Source organism: Mauremys mutica, chromosome 24 (genome assembly GCF_020497125.1).
Source record: "Mauremys mutica isolate MM-2020 ecotype Southern chromosome 24, ASM2049712v1, whole genome shotgun sequence".
Lineage (NCBI taxonomy): Eukaryota > Metazoa > Chordata > Testudines > Geoemydidae > Mauremys > Mauremys mutica.
In genome coordinates, this window is record NC_059095.1 from 11,375,327 (window position 1) to 11,390,808 (window position 15,482).

Sequence of the window (15,482 nt, forward strand, 5' to 3'; positions counted from 1 at the left end):
CTAACTGCACGGGAGCCATCGGGGTCTCTAGACTGTCAATTCCTTTGAGTAGGGATCAGGGCTGGCAGTTGCTAAGTACTCTGTATGTTTTCAGCACTACATAAATAACCTTGCAGGGCAGAGCAGTAGGACGTTTTTCAGAGCGCTCTCTTGATCTTTCAGGCAGGGGAGAATTGAGGAGCCAGGGGTGAGATCTGGTCCTAAATTTCCCTTCCCACTCCTCCGCTTTTGTCAGGCTCAGAATGCCTCAGTCTGAGCCTTGTTCTGGTGCCAAAGTCAGGCCATTCTGATGGGGCGGGTGCAGGCTCCAGAGGGCGCTGCTCCTCTGAGATGTCTGCCGGCCCCACATCCAGTTTCTGAAAGGCAAGTGTCAGCGGTTGCCTTCTCCTTGTGCGGAGGGGTCAACCGAGCTGATGGTGGTGCTGAGATGTCAGGGGAATTCAGTTGCGTGAGCCATATACCCACCCCCCTGTACTTCTGCCCTGCTCTCGGGTGTGTGAAACTCCTGCTGGCATCTGTCAGCTCAGAGTGTCCCCTGAGGAGTGTAACTGTCTCTGCTGCGTTTTGCTCCGGACTCCTCCAGGAGACCGTCCTGAGGCCTCCCTCTGACACAAGGTGCTCCAAGGATGGGCTAGCTCAGCGTAGAACAGCTGTCACTCAACAACGTTATTTCTCTGTTTGAACCATGGAATCTGGCCAGCCCCAGTGCAACTAGAGCAATGCTCATGATGTAACTGCAGGGGCTTTTGAGGCCACTAGCTCCCAATTAAGTGTCTCTGAGTTAATCCCCCAACCTTCTCATAGAACCCGGACCCCTAATGTACTCTAGAATCTGTGCCCAGGAGCCGGGCCTAGGACGCCTGTCCCTTCTGTCCCGCTGTGGCTAACTGTGGCACTTGTGTCTCTCGTTCCCAGTGGAAGGTCATGACTCCAGCGAGGACGCCAGCGCTTGCATGGAGCTGATGATCTGGAAGATCAAAGAAGATGCTAAAGTGAAACGATGACTTGCGCTCGTTCTCTCTCCTGTTCTTCCTCCGCCTCCTTGAAGCAGTGCAATAAATACTCAGAGTAACACTGCTCACCTGTACCCAGCAGCATGCCCTCTTCCAGATCCCCTATGCACTCGCTGGTATCTATGGAACGTAGAGACTGCTGCTGGCACAGCTACAGGGTACAGGCTCTCAGCGGGCAATGGTCACGTGGCCGGGTAGTGGCTCTGAGATCCTCTCGATTCCACCAGAGAGATGCTCTGTGATGTGGTAGTTGCCTTGTAGGCATGGCAAGGCTGCTTTGAGTAGTACAGCCAGAGAGAGGCTCTTTATTCTCTAGGAGAAGCGTTCAGAGGCACGTTGGATACATCTGAAATGATCTTTTCTATGAAGCTAAAGGTAGACAACTCTCTCTTATTTCTGATTTAGATTTGAAGGGTGGCACAGCATCTGCCTCTGTCTTCTGAAGCAAACAGCTGCCCCCAGTGGCTGGACAGTGGGAAACAGACAGAAAAGTTGGGTAAGAAGGGTGTGAAACGGGAAATGTTTGGTAGCTGGCATGTGAATTGCAGACAGGCTGGTGAGTAGAGAATTGGGTCGCCCAGAAGGGATCGTAGCAAGAACCCGCTGCAAGGGAGTATGGCATGCCCCTGAAAGGCAGCGAATAGAAACAGCCACGCTGGGCAGAAGAGGAGGAGGGATGGTGATGACTTTCACCAGACTCTCCCAGTTGCTGTGCCCAGATCCTTCTGAACAAGCGCAGGGCTCTGTAGATCCTGGGTGGCAACAGGTGAAGAAGCCAGAAGTGTCTTATGCTCCATGGACAGCTAGGAAGCCGTCACCACCTGCTGCTGCAGTCAGTTTCAGTGCTACAGCAGGAAGGTGGACAGGACTGTGAGGAAGGCTCTGAAGCCATATTGCAACTTACAGCTGTCAAGGACAGGAGGAACTTACACTTATTGACTGGGTGGGTGGGCAGGTGATGTTAAAGGGGCTGATTTACACTCTGGCTGGCTAGGTTGTGGCATCCAGCAAGTGCGCCTCATTGTATCCTCTGGGTGACTGCAGGATGGCAGGAGTCGGCTCCCTCCAGGGTCACCCTTTGAGCTGCCAGAGCATCTCCACTGTGGTGTTCAGAAGCAAGGCTCAGGGGTTGCCAATGGGAGCTGGGTGGTGGTAGCACTGGCTGTTACTGGGTAGGAAAATGTTCAGGGGTCCCTTTAGTGGGAGACTGACTTAGCACGATCAAAGCAATAGGTGAAAATAGAGCTTTTTAAACTGGTTTTCACGGAAATTGGGGTGTTTTTTAAAAAAAAAAAAACAAATCCCCCAGTTCACTTTCTCTTCCTCTCTCTCCTCTTTTACAGCCCTCCCCACCCCATCTGTTTCTATACTTGCTCAATACACTATCAATATTTATTGAGGAATAGTAACTCTAAACCAATAGTGCACAGGAATAGCAAGGGCTTTGATGGCTTGACTTTAAATGTACCACATTCATGGCGCCCCCTTTCTAGTCCCTTTGCATTCAGGGCTCAGAGAGAGAACCGGTCGTTGGCTCAGGATCTTGTCTGAGCTGAGGTGGGCGCAGCAGCTGAGCCCAGCCAGGGCTGGCTTTTCGAAGGGCAGAACGCTGCCTTGCTTACCCCGCCTCCGTCAGCGACCAGCACGGAAAATCGCTTCCACTAGCTGCCGTCCGTTTGTTCCAGGCCTCTGCAGCCCCAGGGGGTATGTTCTAGAGTGAATACCGCACCCCCTCTCTTCCCCTGGTTCTCCCACGCTGGGCCTTACCCCACAGACCGTCTGCTCCCTGGAGGCCATAGCGCTGCGGGCGATCAGGCTGATGTGTGGGACTGCGTTACTACAGTACATCCTGCTGCATTGTTCCCTTTATAGAGTGGCTTGCTGTGAATACGACAGATGAACTCTGTCCGAAGGAGTAACTTGCCACCGATACATTGTGAGATGTATTTCCACCCGCCCCACGTAAAGTCTCTCTATTTTAGCTTCAGTTGCCGTTCATAGATTATAACCTCACTGCAGCCTGTATAACCCTGCTGCTTCCCTGCGACTACAGCAGCCTCTGCCGTATTTCCCATATCTTCCCCACGTCCTTGCTTGCATTGGGGGTTGGTGGGGGTGACAATGGTTCTTCGTTTGCAGCAATGCCCTTAGAAACCTGCAATCCTGAGCAAAGCCATCAGCCAGAGGCTGCATCACTTCCCCGCCCTTCCCAGCTGCTTGTGGTGGAAGCAGGCTCACGGGGCTTGAGCCACTTTCTCTGAAGATCCCTCCCCAAGTGGCTCAGCCAGTCCACTTTGCCCATCTCCCCTGTCGCTAACAGGCCCTGTCCCAGCCCCTCCCTCAGTGCAGACCCCTCTGCTGAGCACGGACTTGCTGAATTGGATTCTTGCTGCATTTTGGGAGGCGGACATGTAAAGGGGTGTCCTCAGTCCCCCTTGGCTGTCCCCCGTCCCTGCCACCTGCTATTCCAGACTCTGAGGCACTGGCAAGGCCTGTCTTTTGCTAGTGGGTAGGGACGTGTAGGAAGTTACTGGGGAGGAATGGATTTCACCACTCCTGCCCTCTCCCCACCAGAGGTACTTCCTAGGAACTGCAGCTTAGAGGTTGCACCATCTTTACTGCTAATGAGCTTCTCCTCCGGATTGCCAGTGCGAACTGTTACCCGTCTGGTTCTGTTCTGCTGGCTCTAGAAAGGGGCGAGCATCACAGCCCCCGTTACTGCCGGGAACCGCACTGTTTAGCAATAAAGCTTGGAGCAGTGCAGGATTCGAGGCAGGTTCTTGCCTTCAGGACGTCTTTCCAGTCAGCTTTTCCTTTAGGCTGGAACACCTCCGCTTTTCGTTCACGCCCCAGCTGGGAACTGGCCCCAGCTGCTTTCCCCCAGAAAGGCCCAAGTGCCTTTGTTCCAGAGCAGAAGTGGCCCGGGCAATGGACATCCCCACCCCTCAGAGGACGCCATCCCGTGCGGGCAAATGGCCCAAGGGGTGATTCCCCAGCTGGGCCGGCTGCACAATGTTCGTGTGGGCCCATGTAGCAGTGGGAGGCGGGGTGGGTGGGTGAGAGGAGGGGTAGAAGGCACATCTGCTGGGATGAGCTGCCCTCATGGCTAGAGGATGGAGTCCTCGGGCCTGTTGCGCCAGGTTTCCAGCAGCAGAAATCTTCCGTTCTCCCTTCAATTTTCAGTCCACCGTGATGGGCTTCAGTTGTAAAGTAGCCCGTGCTGGACGCCGGTCTAAAATGAGGTTTCTGGCTGTGTTCGTTATAGGGGCTTGGAATAGTCCACATTGCTTTATATCGTTTGCAGTCTCTCTTTCCTTCCTCCCTCCCGCTCTGTCCATTTCAGGAAGCAGCTCTGGGGTGCCAGTCATCACTGTGCTGATTAAAACCAGGCCTCTTGTTCACTGTATTGTTACTAACCCTATCTCTTCCCTCCCCCCCCATCTGTGTTCTCTGCCCCCCACCTCCCGCCCGGAAACGTGGCATACTGTAGATGCTGCTGCAGGTAACCGGCTGGCATGGGGGTCTCCCCCCTTGCCGTAATGCTTTGAAGCACGTGGGACACTGTAACAGCAAAGGGGATAGATTTTTGGACTGTATATAAACATTGTAACCTGTTCCTTTTTGTAATTCTTTTTAATAAAAAGGTGTTGAATAGACCCGTGGGCTGATTGCTCTGGGGCTCCCGGAGGGTATGTGCTCCCCAAACTGAACTGTTCCTCTGCCATTGCTGTGTTCTTGTCAGTTCAATACCATGGGTGGGAGATGCCCAACAGCCCCGCCCATTGCTCGCTGAACTTCTCCTGCGGCGCATCCCTGGAGGTGATCCGGTCACGCAGTTGGCACCACTGCATATTTGAATAGCATCTGTCATCTCCTGGGGTTGCAAAGTACATTGCAAACAGTGTCCTTTCCGCACCACGCAGAGCAGTGGGTGGAGGGAAGGTAACCAGCATGTGGTGTTCTGCACAAGAGGGTAAATTTTGACCAAGGCCACTAGGCTAAGTATGTCTAGGGCTCTCGGTGGCTGTAGCGAGCACCTGTTCTCATGGGTCCTCTGAGAGACTGTCCACCCCATAAACTGCCTGGAGTTTAATTTCTTTCTTGCTGAAGTATAAAAGGTGATGTTAGCTTTCATCACTAGGCGAACTGTATGGAGTGAAGGATTGTTTCACCCATGATTGAAATGCAGCCAGTTCTGGGGTGGAATGTCCTTTCTCAGCACAGCACACAACAGGTTCGGCTAAAACGCAAAGAACACAGAGTCCAATCGAAACTCCAGGCATGATATTTAGTAAACAGCAGAAACTGCCCGTAACCCCCCTGTAGGCTGTTTGGTCAGCATGTCTTGTCCCATCCAGCAGAGCGCCCCCCTCCCCCTCTCAGTTCATACCTCAGGCCCCGGGGCTCCATTCTGTCATTAACTCTCCCAACAGCTTGATTTTACTTCTACCTCTCACATGGGTCTGACTTGTGGCCAGTGCTGCTACCTTCTGAGCCCAGCTGGAGCCGGTGGGACTGCGAGGGAGGCGCTCCGTAGAGCAAGGGGTCCGGCGAGCAGGGTTCTGTTTCAACAGGACCGTTGGCTGCAGTACAAAGAGTGTGGCGGCTCTTCCACCTGCAGAGACACTGGGCCTTTAGGTCCAGCCTCGCCCTGGCAGTCAGGACTCCTGGGTCCCCCTCCCAGTCCTGCCCCAGGCCGGCCGTGTGCCTGTGGGTAGCCCCATTGCTGTCTGTACCATGGAAGGGGTGATGACAGAGGGCTGGGAGGAGGAGGAGTGTTTGGAAAGGGCCCTGGCTCTGCGGTAAGGGGCAGGGATTTGCTATTTCCCGGGTTGGGGGGAGGAGAGCAAGGGGGAAGGGGAGGGACTGAGCTGCAGGCGGTAGTGACCAATGCTCTGAAATCCGAGGGTGTGATTGGCCCAGGGGAGCTCAGCAGAGCTGGGAAGTGGGGTGTCCCTGACCTCACCATCAAACTCCTGTTTCATAAGAGGGGACCACGGCCTAAGTGATGCGCTCCAGCATGAGGGGAAGGCTCGGCTGTGCACGAGGGCGTCATCCTGGGCAGCACGGGGTGGGGTGCTCTGCCGGGGGCCCCGATCCTGTATTAGTGGGAGTGCTGCTGTCCTACCGCGTGGGCGAAGGGAGGGTGGAGCTCAGTGCCGCCATAGCATAAGGCTCCCGCATCACCCCCTGGTTCCTCAGATGCCCCTGTCCTGCACTTAGGCCCTGTCCTGATTTTACCCTGGGCCATAGGGAGACCGGTGTGCCAGGGCCTTGACACTCACCCACCCGGCACTGGTGCCTGTGTAACACAGCCGCCGCGTGCACCGCACCACACCCTGCAGCATCAAAGCCAAAGGAATTGCCCCCGTCAGCCAAAGATCCCAAAGCACTTGCTGGGCCATTAGCCCTGCCTGGGTCACCAGGCCAGCGCACTGCCTCCCAGGCCTCTGCGTCTCTCCCAGATCTAGGGGCAGAACCCAGGAGCCCGGCCTCACTGCCTCTTCCTCTAAGCTGTGGGCCAGACCCTTTCCCAATGCAGGGAATAGAAGCCAGGACTCCGGCCTGCCAGTCCACCCCCTCCTCCCAGGTCCCCTGTGCTCACCACTCGCTCACACCCAGTCCCAGAGCTGGGCTGAGCAACCAGGAGTTTTCACCCCGGAGCCCCTGCCCCTGTTCTAGCCACTCGACCACGCTCCCTTACTCCTGCCCCATCAATCTCCCAAATGGGGGCGAAATTAAAGTGCCGGCTGGGGAGGCTGATTCAGCGCTGAGAAAAGGTTAAGGCAAAAAGTTCGAATTAAAAATAATAGGCCATTAGATGACCTCACCGGCAATGCGTTTTATTGAACACGCTCGTTATGGCTTTGATAATCTCACTGGTTACTTAGGGTGCCATAAAAGTCACGGCTCACCTCGAGCTCGGGCCCCCCCTCCCCCCGTGTCTGTGTCTCGCCCCGTCTTGTCAGCCTTCATGGGTCTGGCACTAACTCCGTCTCCCCTAGCCCCTACGGAGAAGCTTTTCAAGCCGAGGCCAGGTCTGTACTTTGCTCTTGGCTGACTCTCCAGAAAGCCGATTGTACGGAAGGGTGTTCGCCTACCTACGTGTGAGACCGAAACCGTGTCCCTGGGGTGAGGGCGGGTAGGTCAGGGTTACAGGTGACCTGCAAAACCCAAGTCTGCCCTTTTTTGCTTCTTTATATATGACGTTGGGCAAATGGAGTGGGTCACCCTCCTGCGGTGGAGAACAGCCTTCTATTGCTGTTAGCTCAAAGGCAGAGGCTGGTGCTTTGGATGCTGAAGGTCCCTGGTCCTGTCAGCAGGGGTCATGAGGGGGATTGGGACCATCGCCCAGCCCCCCCCAGTAACTCCTAGAGCAGAAAAACAGCCCGTCCTGCTTTACAAACCGTCCATAGGCTCTCGTTCTCGATGTGGGTTAGAAACAGAAGCCTGGTCCACCCTGTCTCGTGCTGGGTGGTTGCAAAACCCAATTAAGTGGGCGGGGAAGGGAGAGCTCACTCAAGCTGTTGAAAACCCTTTGTCGTTCTTTGCTTGTTTTTACCCGAACTCCTTTAACTCAAAATACCTGAGTAGCAGTTGGGAGCAAGGGGCTCTGTTACCCCTCCAGAACCCCCTCTCTCCACGAAGGATAAAGGCAGCTCCCAAGATGCATCTCTCTGGGTCCTCCAGTGAGCTCTCCAGCAGAGCCGGGAAGGGAAGGCCTGACCTCCCTGCTGTTCTTAAGTTCAAAAAGCAGGAGCAGATATAGTCAGGGGTTCTGTATTCTTCATAAGCCACCCACAAAAAGACCTAACTCCAGCAGTTCTTTACCCAGGGGCAGCTCCAGGCACCAGCGCACCAAGCGCGTGCCTGGGGCGGCATGCCTGCGGGAGGTCTGCTGGTTTCGGCGGTGGGTACGCTGAAGGCACGGGACCGGTGGGCCTCCCGCAGGCATACCACCAAATCCACGTTACCAGCCGAGCTCCCGCAGGCACGCCACTGAAAGCCGCCTGACTGCCGTGCTTGGGGCGGCAAAATACATAGAGCCACCCATCTTTACCCTCCCTTTTCCAAGTCACCGTTATAATAATTTATTATGTGTCTTGCAGCAGCCGCTAGGCAAGCCAGGCCCTGCCCCAAAGAGCTGGCTGGCTGAATAGAGAAAGGAAAGCTGCTTCTTCCCATTTCGCTGGTGGGCAGCTGAGGTGCAGAGATTAAAAGACTAATACAAGGTTACGCAGTGAGTTTGTGTCACAGCTGGGAATTGGACCCACATCTCCTGAGTCCTGGCTCTGCGGTTAACCACAGGAGCAGCCTGCCTTGTTTTAAACTCACGGCCAAACAGCACCTGCCAGGATGAAGACGCAGCACAGGGTCTCGGAGAAAGGATTTGTGTCGTCTTCCGACAAGAGGTGCTAAAACAAACCTACTTGTCTCCCGTGTCTGTGCCTGTTGATTGTGGCATCAGGGCTCCCTCTGAGGTCAGAGGTGACGGAGCTGATCAGGCCGGCTGATCGGGAAGCCCCGGCATTAACCTCCCACCCCTTTGTCCTGTCGTGCCGGCGCTCCCAGAGCCTCGCCGTGTGCAGAGTATCGATCAGGGAGGCTGAGCCTGTCTTAAAGTCTGTCTTTAGTTCATTTCCCAGTGTAAGTTCTTTACTGGCCAATTCGTGCCACTGGGAGCCCTCTGTCCGCGGGGTTGTCACGGATGCAGCGACCTGCTGGGGGATTGATCGTGCTGTCAGGGCTCGTCTCTGCGGCGTGTGCGGGTGGGCGGGGGGCTGGCACATGATCCAAGGGGACAGTGTCCCTTACTGAAAGGATCTGGGGATGTCATTAACCCTCCTGCCTGGTTAATCACCGTGCATAGAGAATTAATATCGTTTTAAAGTGTGTCTGGGAGGAGAGTTTCCAAAGCACGGATGAAGCCAGGAGCCCACAGCCTACTGGCTTCAGTGGTGGCCGAGCTGCTGTTTGTGTCCATGGAAAGCTAGGCACTTGGGACGAGGCCCTGCTCTGCCACCGATTTCTGGGTAACCTTGGCCAAGTCACTTTGCCTCTTGATGCCTTAGTTACAGCCCTGCTCTACCTCCTGTGGGGGCTGTGAGGATAAACACATCAAAAGCTCTAAGGTGCTGGATATCACCGTGCCGGGGGGAGATCAATACAATCTGACCCCCGGCGAGCTGAGGACAAGTGGCCAGACAGACGGAGCTCTCCTCAGCTGCAGCATAAACTGCCCCGGCGCAGCAGCCTCTGGATGCTGTAGTGACGGGTGCAATACAAGTGACGCAGGTAAGGGGAGGAGAGTTTTCGATTTCCACTCAGCCCCTCGTTTAAAGTGCCCAGTGGGGGTCAGTGCCACTCCCCTTTCGTGGTGCGAATGCTGCTCGCTGAGCCCCAGCAGCTTGGCACACGCTGTCTAGCAACCAGCCTGCGGGACGCGGAGTCTGGTTTCCTCTCGTCCTGCACCTTGCGCGGTCGTTCACACCAGAGCAACCGTCGGCTGGGAGTCAAATGCAGCACAGGGTGTATGATTCTGTCTATATGGGGAGGTGGGGGGCGAGTGAGAGAGAAACACGCGGCTCTCTACTGCCTGGCATTGGAACCGATCCCGTGTGTCACAGCCCCTTTACTGCTAGCAGCTAACGGAGGGATGCCACCCACTAGATGCTGCTTTAGCTCAGGCAATAGCCACTCGCCGCTCTGGGGCTGGACCTCGGGCGTGCGCTCCCTCGCGATGACGGTGTACACGACTGTGGATTCACTGGTTCTGCCTCTGAAGCAGGGGGGCTGGGACTCCAGAGAGCTCGGAGATCAATGCTTGGTTCTACCAGCGTCCAGCCAGGTGAGCCGCGTCCTTTCGGGGTCCCCTCCGTGAAATGGGGGCAGCATTGGATTAACAAGTGGATTATAAAGCAGAGAACGTTTGCCAAGTGCCTTTGGCTGGCAGGGAGCAGGGAGCACTTCCCGGGGCCCTTGTTACACGCGGACGGACGCTGCTGTCACCTCCCTGGATTGGTTAATTGGGGGCGGGGGGTGGGGGGGTGTCATTTCTCCTTTGGTAAAGAAAGAGCTGGCCTTGCTGGCTCAGCGTGAAGCCGGATCCCCGCCGCGCTGCTTTCACAGGGCGTCTGTGCAGCTGACCTCCTTCCATAGAGCCAACCGGCTCCCGGGGTCAGAGGTGAGCGGGGATGATCGATCCCGTCTTTAAAAAGCCTTCAGCTCGTTTTGTCCGGTCCCTTAAGAAGCGCGAGCGGCTGGAAGGGGCCCCGCTAACGCCGGGGCGTGAAAGTGACAGAAGGGGAGGGGGAGACGGGAGAGTATTGATCAGAGATTGGAGGGGCTGGTGAGAAATCTGCTCTGCCCTGCGTGGCGGAGAGGGTAAGCTCTTTACCGAGTGACACCGGTGTGTCATGGCCCATTCTCCCATTGATTGGGAGCCCCAAACCCATCTGCTGTCCCTCCTCGCAGCCAGGCGAGCTGCTGCGTCCACCCTCCAGCCCAGGCAGTCGTCTTCCTCCGGCCCTTCGTTTTCAGTGGGTCCCCTCCCCCCCCAAAGTCTGGCTTTGTTTTTTCGAGTTCAGAGGAGGAAGGATGAGTTTAGTGGACTGGGCCCAGGGATTCATTGTTTCAAAGACTCATAGACTTTAAGGGACCATTATGATCCTCTAGTCTGACCTCCTGCACAAGTTTTAAGCCGGAAAGGACCATCAGCCCATCTAGTCTGGCAGCCGGTATAACACAGGCCATTGGATTTCACCCGGAACCTCTGTATTAACCCCGAAGCCTTTAGTCAGACCAGAGCATTTCCAAGCTCCCGGCCAGTCTGACCCTGGGGGAAATCCCTTCCCGACCCCAGATCTGGCCATCAACATGACCCAGAGCATGTGAGCAAGACCCAGCAGCCAGGTCTCTAGACAGAGGATTTTGTGTCCCACCTCAGAGCATGGGTCCACCCGCAGGTGTCCCGTCTCCAGCTGTGGCCGATCTCCGATGCTTCAGAGGAAGGCGACCCAGAATACGGCTTGCCAAATGTGCATCTGGGGCAAAACATTCCTTCCTGACCCCTGCAGACAGCCCTGAAGCCTGAGACTGATTATCACCAGTATTTTTCTATTCCTGGCTCTGTCACAGACTCCTAGTCACTCCAGCTGCCCCGTGCCTTGGTTTCCCTCAGTAAAGTGGGGGGATACTTCCCTGCCTCCCAGGGTTGGGTTACGCAGCTCAGCCCCATCAGGGCCTGGAGGTGTTTGCATGCTGTGATGCTGAGGGTGCCAGAGAGAACAGCACAAGGGCTGCCTCTTATACTCCTATGGTCCCTTTTAAGCTGACCCCTAAGTACAAGGAAGTGGGGGAAAGTCCTGGGCGGCAGGTTACCCCATCACGGCACCTTCCTCTCCAGCAGCTGATGCTGGCTGCTGTTGGAGACAGGTCCCTGCGCTGGATGGACCCTGCTCTGACCTAGTCTTGCCATTGCTATGCCCAGGCAAGGATCTCAAAGTGCAGTGCAGCCTCCTTCGCCTGCCCCCTGTGAACTCTGCCATTGGGCAGCCACTCCAGGCTTGTATTAAACTCCCAAGGTTTCAGCTTCTCTCTGACCTTGGCTTGGTAAACGCTGCCACCACCCAAATGCGAAAAAAAAACCAACCCTTTGAAGCCTGGAAAGAGCACTTGGGAATTCCTGCCTGTGGGTACCCTCAAGCCCTCACCCCCTCTCGGGGAAGAGCTGAAAATTAGCTGTGGCTACCAGCTAATCAAACAACATACACAAGCCTCTTAGGACACCAAAAATCCAGTCCTGTTCTTAAAAAAGGTCAATTTTATTAAAAACAAAAAGGGGGAAAAATACAGCTGGAACTTAGGCTTTTTGCTAGATCTTAAAAGAAACAATTACAAAAATTAAGCTTTCTTGGGGGTTCAGCTTAAAGGTTACAAGCAAACAAAAGCATCTGGGGTGAGCACAGAGGAATCCACAAGCCAAAATAAAGAAAATAAACCTGATCGCGTCTAGCTAAACATCCCTGATTTATTTGCATTTTGGGGGGGGGTTTCAAGTCAGTAATTCTAGGTCTGAGCTGATGAATTTTCATACCTGGTTCAAGCCTTACACAGCATTGCTGCTCTGTGGCTCCTTCTCCTGAGAGCAACAGACAAGGGGAAAGTTTCTTTCCCAAATTTAGAAGTTCCAGCCTTCCCATTGGCTCTTCTGGTCAGGTGCTCACTCCTTTTCTTTTACCTGTGGGCTTGTTAACCCTTTGCAGGGAAAGCAAGCAGAGACCAGCCCCCAGGAGGGGTTTTACAGCTAACTGGCTGGCTGGGTGTCCATCAAAGGGAGCTCCCCCCACCGTCATTGGTCACAGAGACACTGAGGTACAGAGGGTGGATGGTTAAAGTAGTAGCAGGTGAACTTTTCCGAAAGTGGGGTCTAATGTTGGGTCCCCTACGGGGCTCTGACGCGAGGCCTTGTCTACACTAGAAGGGGTCGCCCGTAGAACCAGGCCGGGCAGAATTTAGGTTCTATCTTTTACCATTTTGGCAGATAGAAACGTTCCGTTTGAAGCTTTTTTTTCTGATTTAAATGTTCACAGTTGTGCAAAATTATGGGGTTCAAGCACCCGCACCCTGCCCGATTTGTATGGATTTTAATTTTCGCAGTTGTGGGAAATTAGGGCGGGGTGGGGGGGGGTTCAGATTACTAAAGGGGGGGGCAGACAATCATGATTTAATAACAGTAGATGTTGAGATCCAAAAAGTTAACACTGTAGCCACTAAAACTCAAACTGTCAACATCACATGGCAAAATATACAAAGCAAATGCCCTTCAATCAAACTCCCCTAAGTTCTCAAACAGCATTTTTCTTACTTTCTCTAACTTTTGATTGTTATTGATGGAGATATTTGTGTGTGCGTGTTCGGTGAAATCGACATTTCATCGAATCCTGCCAAGCCTGTGGAGCGCTAAAGCGACAAGCTGTCCTGGGGGAGATGCAGCTTCTGCCAGTGTAGCTCAAAGCAGTTCCCCGAACAGACTCATCTATGCCGACAGAAGGACTCATTTGGCTGGTTTAGCTGCGTCTACGCTGGAGCTCCTGCTGGCGTAGCTGTGTCGGGCAGGGATGTGGAGTTTTTTCCTGCTCCTAACAGACATAGTTATGTCAGGAAAACGTTGAAGTGTGGACCAGGCCTTTCTGAAAACGTGAGTGTAACTGACTAAGGTCCTGGAGCGTCAGAACCAGGATTAGAACTCAGCACTTCCTGGCTCCTAATCCTCACAACTCATGTACCTCAATACAAAGCAGGTACAGCTGGTACCCACCTGTCTGTGTGTTCTTCACGCAGCGCACAGTCAACTTGTGGAACTCCTTGCCTGAGGAGGTTGTGAGGGCTAGGACTATAACAGGGTTTAAAAGAGAACTGGATAAATTCATGGAGGTTAAGTCCATTAGTGGCTATTAGCCAGGATGGGTAAGGAATGGTGTCCCTAGCCTCTGTTTGTCAAATCATAGAATCATAGAATCTCAGGGTTGGAAGGGACCTCAGGAGATCATCTAGTCCAACCCCCTGCTCAAAGCAGGACCAACCCCAACTAAATCATCCCAGCCAGGGCTTTGTCAAGCCTGACCTTAAAAACCTCTAAGGAAGGAGATTCCACTACCCTACTAGTGAAATAGTGTTTCCTAATGTCCAACCTAAACCTCCCCCTCTGCAACTTGAGACCATTACTCCTTGTTCTGTCATCTTCTACCACTGAGAACAGTCTAGATCCATCCTCTTTGGAACCCCCTTTCAGGTAGTTGAAAGCAGCTATCAAATCCCCCCTCATTCTTCTTTTCTGCAGGCTAAACAATCAGTTCCCTCAGCCTCTCCTCATAAGTCATGTGCTCCAGCCCCCTAATCATTTTTGTTGCCCTCCGCTGGACTCTCTCCAATTTATCCACATCCTTCTTGTAGTGTGGGGCCCAAAACTGGACACAGTACTCCAAATGAGGACTCACCAGTGCTGAGTAGAGGGGAATGATCACGTCCCTCGATCTGCTGGAAATGCCCCTACTTATACAACCCAAAATGCCATTAGCCTTCTTGGCAACAAGGGCACACTGTTGACTCGTATTCAGCTTTTCGTCCACTGTAACCCCTAGGTCCTTTTCTGCAGAGCTGCTGCCCAGCCATTCGGTCCCTAGTCTGTAGCAGTGCAGATGGACAACAGGAGAGAGATCACTTGATCATTACCTGTTAAGTTCACTCCCTCTGGGGCACCTGGCATTGGCCACTGTCGGCAGACAGGATACTGGGCTAGATGGACCTTTGGTCTGACCCAGTGTGGCCGGTCTTATGTTCTTATGACTGAGCCCTCTGTCAGCCAGGTCCTTTCCCACTGTGCTAGCCATTGTTGTATCAGTCCTTAAAACTCACTGCCCTGCTTCTCTCTGGGTCAGGAGCTCGGGAGACATAGGGCTCCCAGACACTCCCAACACAGGCACTGCACCAAGTCCTGCAGGACAAACTGGGAGCAGCTCAGCGGCCAGGCGCAATATCCCTGCTCCCTCGGAGGGGTCTCACCCCAGAGCGTGGGGCTGGGGGGTGAATACAGAGGGCTGCCCTGGCCACCCCAGGGGAGAGGTGCTGCCCCACAAGAACCTTTGTGGCTTGAGTCCTTCCCCTCCCCCAGCCCAGCAGAGGAGGGAGAAGTTGGGATGAAATCCTGTAAACCCCCCACCCCCGTTTTAAACAGCAAATCTTTGCTAATCCCCCAGGGTGGCTGGCAGACAAAGGCTCCTTGGCCCCTAATCCCACCTCTCACTAAGGGCCAGGGATTGTCAAGAAGGGGATCAGCTAATTGATTATTTAGCTGGAAGCTAATTTGCTCTGACAGCCAAAGAGCGGCCGCCCGGCGTGATGGCCGGCGAAAGCGGCTCGCTGGACAGCCGCCGTGAGCCAGGCGGGGGGCAGCGCGTGTGGGTAGGAACTGAGAGCTGCCCAAGGGGCCGGGGCCGGGCCAGGCGTGTGGGCAGCTCCAAAGGGCACTTGGGGGACGGGGGGGCTGTCAAGGTATTTGGGGTTTGTGCATCCCCCTGGGTCTATTGTTATTAAAAAAGGAAATAACCGTGGAGCTCAGAAACTCAAATCTATTTCCCTGAGTTCAGCCCCTGTCCCGTTCCCCTGCCCCCAGATGACCAGAGGTGCATTGGTGTGTTATTGTAGGGTCAGTCGTGTGTGCAGGGCTGTGTGCGTTGGTTTGCCGTCATCATGTTTTCAGGAAAATTAGGCTGCGCATACTGGGTTGTTATTGTAGGGTTGCTAATAAGAACTAGGCATGTGTTCTCTGGTTTGTTATCGTAGGGTTGCTCATAAGAACGTGGCCTCCATACACTGGTTTGTTATTGTAGGGTGGCTTGTGGGATCTAGGTTGAGTACACGGGTTTGTTATTGTAGGGTTGTTCAGGGGGTGCAAAATCATGCAAAAAG

General features: G+C 54.2%; 1 protein-coding gene across 2 annotated transcripts in view; it reads left to right on the plus strand.

Annotated features, from left to right (window-relative positions):
* The window catches only part of REXO1 (RNA exonuclease 1 homolog), a 75,477-nt gene extending 70,808 nt beyond the window's left edge, over window positions 1–4,669 (plus strand). For both annotated transcript variants that reach the window (XM_044998727.1, XM_044998728.1), the window contains exon 16: window positions 916–4,669. In XM_044998727.1, coding sequence (XP_044854662.1) covers window positions 916–1,004 — 89 coding nt within the window. In that variant the 3' untranslated portion in view covers window positions 1,005–4,669. The remainder of the gene's footprint in view (window positions 1–915) is intronic.
* Window positions 4,670–15,482: the final 10,813 nt, after the last annotated feature.